At 63.1% G+C, this 6,612-nt stretch overlaps 2 protein-coding genes across 5 annotated transcripts in view; one reads left to right on the forward strand and one right to left on the reverse strand.

Annotated features, from left to right (window-relative positions):
- Positions 1 to 233: 233 nt before the first annotated feature.
- Positions 234 to 4,991, forward strand: SMPD2 (sphingomyelin phosphodiesterase 2). Of its 4 annotated transcripts, none has more exons than XM_084220594.1 (11): positions 234 to 284; positions 1,441 to 1,542; positions 1,986 to 2,082; positions 2,169 to 2,245; positions 2,634 to 2,727; positions 2,816 to 2,905; positions 3,218 to 3,300; positions 3,499 to 3,631; positions 3,703 to 3,807; positions 3,884 to 4,040; positions 4,261 to 4,991. In XM_084220594.1, exons 2-11 carry the CDS (start codon positions 1,493 to 1,495, stop codon positions 4,602 to 4,604), a joined length of 1,230 nt encoding a protein of 409 aa, XP_084076720.1. In that variant the 5' UTR covers positions 234 to 284; positions 1,441 to 1,492; the 3' UTR covers positions 4,605 to 4,991. The 4 variants fall into 4 exon arrangements, with proteins under 4 accessions (XP_084076720.1, XP_084076719.1, XP_084076717.1 ...); XM_084220593.1 differs by having other exon boundaries at positions 260 to 284; positions 1,395 to 1,542; XM_084220592.1 differs by lacking the exon at positions 234 to 284 and adding an exon at positions 450 to 951 and having other exon boundaries at positions 1,369 to 1,542.
- Positions 4,992 to 5,050: 59 nt separating this feature from the next.
- Positions 5,051 to 6,612, reverse strand: part of LOC311162481 (F-actin-monooxygenase MICAL1-like) — a 6,728-nt gene continuing 5,166 nt past the window's right edge. The window contains exons 15-18 of the mRNA XM_084220851.1: positions 6,582 to 6,609; positions 6,405 to 6,504; positions 6,233 to 6,306; positions 5,051 to 6,128 (exon numbers count right to left, since the gene is read on the reverse strand). Of these exons, the coding sequence (XP_084076977.1) occupies positions 5,998 to 6,128; positions 6,233 to 6,306; positions 6,405 to 6,504; positions 6,582 to 6,609 (333 nt within the window). The 3' untranslated portion in view covers positions 5,051 to 5,997. The remainder of the gene's footprint in view (positions 6,129 to 6,232; positions 6,307 to 6,404; positions 6,505 to 6,581; positions 6,610 to 6,612) is intronic.

Consider the following 6,612-nt stretch of genomic DNA (forward strand, 5'->3'; position numbering starts at 1 on the left):
AGCTGTCGGTACCCACACCCCATCCTACACTCAGGGACACACAGGCGTTCCACCACCGCCCGCACCCCGCCATCCCTCCCGCACCCCCGGCGCGCCCCGTTACACCCATCACACCCCGTCACACCCACCACACCCGCCCGGGCTCCCTCCGCCCCTCCCGGCCCCATTCACCCCCCCACGGCCCCGGCTCCGGCCGCGATCCCGGTCCTGCCCCTTCCGCCCCGCTCCGCTGCCTGCCGGGACGCGTAGTCCCGCGGCCCCGCGCCGCTCCCGGCCCGCCGCAGGTCCGCTCCCGTCCCCGCCGATCGCTGCGCGCCCCGCCGCTCCCGGCCCCGCCGCTCCCGGTCCCGCTTCCCCCGGCCCCACTTCCCCCGGCCCCTCTGCTCCCGGCCCCGCTGCTCCCGGTCCCGCTCCCCCCGGTCCCGCTACTCCCGTCCCCGCTGCTCTCGGCCCCGCCGTTCCCGGCCCCGCCGCTCCCGGTCCCGCCGCTCCCCCCGGCCCCGCTCCGCCTGTTGCTCCGCTGCTCCCGGCCCCGCTCCTCCTGCAGCTCCGATCCTCCCCTTGCTCCGCGCCTCCGGTTACCCCGCTGCCGCCCCCGCTCGTCCTGCGGCTCCGCTCCTCCTCCTGCTCCTCTCCCCCGTTCCCGTCCCCGCTCTCCTGTTTCCCGCTCCCCCCGCTCCTGTCCCCGCTCCCCCGCTTGCCCCGCTCCGGTCCCCGCTCCACCTGTTGCCGCTGTCCCGCTCCCGTCCCCGCCGCATCTCGCGGGGAGCGCCCCTGGGGGCTCAGGCTCGGTGGAAGCCGCCGGCATTAATTAGCGCGGCTCAGGAACGGGGTGAGCCGGCCGGGTAATCCCGCCGGGGCAGGCAGAGCCTGGCTGCCCGCACCGGCATCCTGGAGCTCCGGGGCTGCTCTTTTTAGCTTCTAAACCGGAAATTGGGACAATCGCGCGGGGTGAGGCAGAGGGGAAGCGGAGCTGGCGGAGAGCTCGGGGTGCTCCGGAGCTGCTGGCTCCTCCGGGGTTTGGGGTCCCAAAAAGGATCCGTGGGCTTCCCGAGTGGGGAGGTATGTGACAGTGTCCCATCCCAGTGCCTCGCAGATCCATTTGAAACCAGGATGCAAGTCCAGGATCACAACGCGCTGACAGGCAGAGGGGTTGAGCCCTGTAGCCCATCCCTGGCCCACCAGTGTCCCCAGCCACTGCGTGTAGGGTGACGTGGGTGGTTTGAGTACATGGATCCCTGTACGGGGGCACTTTAGGGTTTGGGGTGGTCCTTGTGTGCAGGAAAGGAGGTGAATGGCCTGGAGCACCCCGAGCCCTTTTCCTTCCTTCCTGGCCTTTGCCTCGGCTCAGCCCTTCCGCCTTCCCAGCCTGGCTCCTTGGCTCTGTGCTGCAGCTTGCACCGGCTCCCGGGGGCTGCCACTCCTGCCCGCTCCCCGCAGGTGCCCCCTGTGCCCGGCGCTGCCCGCTGACCCCACAGAGCCCCGACAAGCCATGGAGGGAGAGCCCACCCTGCGCCTCCGGATCTTCAACCTCAACTGCTGGTGAGTCCAGACTTCACCAGGTCTGTGCCAGGCTGTGTGGGGGAGATGGGGGCACCACACCGGGGAGGGGGTCCCACCTTGGGGTCACCTTTGTGTCCCCTTCATTTTGGGGTCACGCCACTCTCCGCTCCCCAGAGGGTCATGAGGTGCTTGGCTGGGTAGTGCCTCCTGTCCCTTCCGTGCTTGTTAGCCCCAGAAAAAACCCCATTTGCACCCCAAGCAAGGATGAGCTGCCTCATTCTGCAGGCAGGAGAAGCTGTCCCCAAACAGCCTCCCTGCATTTTGGGCCCATGTCCTCGCATGGCCCTTCCATCTTTCCCGTGTGCATTCTGCTTCTGCTGGTACTGGAGCCCTCTTTCTCTCCCTCGTTTTGGGTCACAATGGCCCCAGGAGCCCCATGACCCTGTCCCCACCAGGCTTTGACTGTCACCCCTCTCTGGCAGGGCCATCCGCTACCTGAGCAAGCGGCGGCAGCAGCGCGTCCGGCTCATCGGGGACACGCTGCGCCAGGAGGGCTTTGACCTGGTGCTGCTGCAGGAGGTGAGGGCGGTTTGTGAGCTGAGTGCACCCATTCCCAGCCTGGGAGATGGACTTGACCATTCTCAGCCTGTCCCTCTGTCCTCCAGGTGTGGAGTGAGCAGGACTACAGTGAGCTGAAGGTGAAACTAGCAGGCTGTTATCCCTTCTCCCATTACTTCCGCAGGTGAGAAGGGCAAGCTCAGCCTCCTGGGGCTGTCTGTGGGGCAGTGCCAGGGCTGTGCCATGTCCTTGGGGTAAGCTCAGCCTCCTGGGGCTGTCTGTGGGGCAGTGCCAGGGCTGTGCCATGTCCTTGGGGTAAGCTCAGCCTCCTGGGGCTGTCTGTGGGGCAGTGCCAGGGCTGTGCCATGTCCTCGGGGTTTGCCACTTGCAGAGACCACTGCAGGTCCTTTAGGTCACCTCTGTTGCTGTGGGAGACCCCATGCCTGGACAGTGGGGTGATCTCAGGAGCGCACTGGGATCCAGGCACCCCGGGAGTCCTCCTGGCCCAGGGCTAGGGTGAGGCAGAGGTTTTGGGAACCACGTGTCCTCACTGTGCTTCCTCCTTCCCACAGTGGGGTGATCGGCAGTGGCCTCTGCGTCTTCTCCAGGTTCCCCATTCTGGACATGCTCCTCTACCAGTACTCACTGAACGGGTACCCCTACATGGTAGGTGGGGTGGGGGGCATGTGGCACCATGGTGTCCATCCCCACAGAGCCTCAGTAGCCCTGACCCGCCCTTCCTCCCCTTGGGCAGCTCCAGCACGGCGACTGGTTCTGCGGCAAGTCCGTCGGTCTCGTCGTTATGAAGATCTCAGGGATCATCTTCAACGTCTACGTCACCCACGTGAGGAACCCAGGGAAAAACCCAATGGGGAGGGGGAAAATGAGTGGCCATACCCCTGTTTTACTGTTCCCTTGCTTTAACCCTGCTCTCCACCCTCTGCCCTGGACTATGCACTGATTTAATAAAATATTGCTCGGGGCAGGGACCCATAACCTGGTTGTGCAGTGGGATGAGCATCCCAGGCTCTCCCCCGTGGGGGTGACATAAAGACAGAGGTGTTGGCAGGGATTGTTTGGAGGGGTTGGGTGGGTTTGAAGGGAGCCTGGGAGCAGGGCAGGAGTCACAGCCCCTTTGCTTTCCCTCTCTCACCAGCTGCACGCTGAGTACTGCCGGGACAAGGACGCCTACCTGCCCCACCGCCTGGTGCAGGCCTGGGAGCTGGCACAGTTCATCAGGTGAGCAGCCCTGGGGTGTCCCCCTGCAGGCCCCCAGGACACGTGTGGTCACCCCTGCCCCTGGGGCTTGCACTGCAAAGAGCTCCCATTTGCACCAGTCCCAGTCAGGAATAAGGTGGAGGAGCACTGGGCAGGTCCCAGTCACTCCAGTCAGGTGCCAGGCAGGGCAGGGAAGGACAGCCACCCCTGTCCCCACAGACACACCTCAAAGGCAGCAGATGTGGTGCTGCTGGGAGGGGACCTGAATATGCACCCTGAAGATGTGGGCATCCGGCTGCTGCGTGGCTGGACAGGGCTGCAGGACGCCTTTGCTGAGGCCGTGCACTTTGAGGTGAGCTGAGGGGCTGAGGGGCGTCCCTGGGCACACCAAGAGCCCCCAACTCACCCAGGCTCTTGTCTCAGGGCTGTAAGAACGGCTGCACCCTTGTCCCTGACAACTGCTTCACTGACAAGTCCGAGCTGCTGCCCTTCCCGCTGGGCATCCGCATTGACTACATCCTCTACAAGGTAACAGGGATGTCTGCTCACCAGCTGTGAGTGGTGGGGGTGAGGCATGCTGTGACCCCCTTGTCCCCTCACCCAGGCCATCTCCAGCTTCACAGTGAAGTGTGAAGAGCTGAAGACCACCACGGGGCGAGCCCCAGGCATGGACATCCCCTTCTCAGACCATGAAGCTGTGATGGCAACACTGCACATCCAGAGGCAGGGACAGCCTGCAGGTGCCACCCTTGGCACAGCTGGTACGTTGGGGGGCTGCTGCCAGCATCCATTATGTGCTGGGGGGCTGGTGGATGGACTGGTGGGGTTGGATGGAGCTCTTTGGGGATGTTTCCCCTTTTTGTGCTGCTTGAGGAGGGCTGCAGAGCGGTGGGCATGGGGAGAAGGCTGTTGGGGTGGTATGGGGGGGTATGGGGATGGTATATGGGGGTCCCACCCTGCTGAGGACCCCTGTCCCCACAGACCCAGCACTGGCAGACGTGGTGACAGAGGCACGGACGGAGGTGGGCGTGGGGCTGCGGGCGGCGCGGCGGCAGCGCTACTCCTCGGGCAGGATGGCCGTGCTGGCCCTGCTGCTGCTGCTGCTCCAGGCTGCGGCTGCACTGGCCACGCTGGCTGGACTGGGCGCAGAGCAGCCCTTCCCCAAGCTCTCCTTCTGCCTGCTGGCCTTCCTCGCCCTCGGCGTCCTCATCCTCGCCACCGGGCTCCACCTGTTTCACACCATGGAGGTGAAGATGCTGCACGGCACCGAGGACCAGATGTGGATGGTGCTGAGGGCCCTGCAGGAGCGTCCCAGCGAAGGCTGAGCTGAGGCTCTGGCTGCCCCACAATGTCCCCCTTGGCCACACCACGTCCCCTTTTTCATCCTTGTTTTTAGCTGACTTCGGGTCTTAGGCGAGCAGCACTGCAGCCAATGCAGTAGTGCAGGTTTGGCAGCTGCCTCTGGGTGAAATTAAGGTTTTTGGGGTAGATTTATTGCACTGACCCCTGTGAGAGCCACAATGGAGGCAGATTTTTATTGCTGTCTTTTTAAATACACTATTTTGTACACGGAGGGACCCACTGGGCTGGCTGGAAGGCTTGAGACACTAAGGCTCCTCTTGCTTGGGGTGGCCTCAAAGTTTACCCTGGTGGCTGTTCTGGCAACCAGTCCTGACTGATGGAAAATAAAGGCAATATTTTAACCTTTGGCACTGGGTATGGGGGGGCTTTATTTGAAGGGAGGGGGTTTGCAGCAGGATTGTAGGGCTGGTACAAACACAGGGAGGGATGGAAGAGGTGCTGAGGGGAATGGCAGGATGAGGGCTGAGCACAGGGTGGTGCTGCTAAGAGAGGAACCTATGCCTGGGACCCCCATCCCAACACATCTGGGCTGCCATGAGCACCATTTGGCCACAGAGGCAACAGCCAGGGACGCCAGGGGCATCTGAGGTCTGTGCAAAGGCCAGTGTGGCATTGCCAAGCAGAAGAAATCCCAAAGGGGCAAGGAGGGCACAGCCACTGGTGTCCCTTGTCCTCGGTGTTAGAGTGTTGGCCCTGAGCACAATTCCCTGAGGAGCTCCAGGACAAAAAGCCCTTCCCTGGCCCAGGGGACTCATGGCAGGGTTCTGACCCTGGTTTCCTGCAGCAGCTGGGGACAGCGTGGACGTGGCATCCAAAAGCAGTGGTGCAGAGCAGCTGGACCAGCCCAGTCTGTCACTGGCCCCACCTTGTACAGGCAGATGTCCCTTGAGGTGGACAGTCCAGACTGGATGCCCTCAGCTGGGAAGGATGTCCCAGGGTGGCTTTGAGGGACCATTCCTGAAGGTGCCCCTGCACATATGACATCTGCCCTGTGGCCTGTCTCTGGTGGCCAGTCACCTCCTTGCTGCTGGGAGCCACCACAGCCCCCTTTTGCAGTCCCCTGTGAGTTTTCCAGCCAGCACAAGGCAAAGGCACTGCAGCCACGCACAGGAATGCCCTCTCAGCCCCCCAAGGCTGAGTGCTGCTCGGTGTCTCCTCACATGGGCATCCACCAGCGGCTCTGGTCCCTCCGTGACAGACTTTGGCAAGCAGGGAGCTGGAATTGCTGTGGCAGCTGCTGGCACCTCGGGCATCGCCACTTCCAGAGGTAGCTCAGGGTGGTGCTCAGCCCAGGACTCACTCACACACACTCTGCTGGTCCCCCAGGGAGGACTGGTGGCCCCAGGGCTGTGCAGATCAAGCCTGGAGCTCACTGAGCCGCTTCTCCTCCTGCAACTGGATGAGGATGTTCCGCTTATTCACCACCTCCACCAGCTGCTTCAGGATCTCCTGCTCAGCCTTCTCATCCTCAGGTGTCTTCAGGGCATCTGTGGGTACAGGGGGCCAGAGTAGAGCTGGGAAAGCCACAAGCCCTGACCTGCTCCCTGCACCGTGCAAAGGGATCCTCTCCCAGGCATGTGCTGGCACTCACCCTCCTTGTTCATGTAACTCCGGAGCTTCTCGTCGAGCTGACACTGCTGCTCCTCCAGCTTCAGTTCCTGCACCCTATGGGGAGGAAAAGGGTGTGCTGGGCACTGGCCTGGCAGGGGACTGGGGTGAGCTGAGCCCCCACACCGAGCAGGGAGCATCCCCCCAAGCCTCACGCGATCATGAGGTCCGACTCCTCGCTCATCAGATTGTTCTTCTTCTGCACCAGGTACAGCAGCTGGTTTGTCCACTGTGTGTGCTGGTCAGCCAGGCTCTCTGCACGGACAGAGGAATGGTCAGCAGGGTGCAGACCCCCACTGCAGGGTCACAGTGCTCTGTCCACCCTGCTTTACCATTCTCTTCCCGGAGTAATTTCTCCAGCTT

The sequence above is a fragment of the Fringilla coelebs genome, assembly GCF_963513975.1.
Source record: "Fringilla coelebs genome assembly, chromosome: 23".
Lineage (NCBI taxonomy): Eukaryota > Metazoa > Chordata > Aves > Passeriformes > Fringillidae > Fringilla > Fringilla coelebs.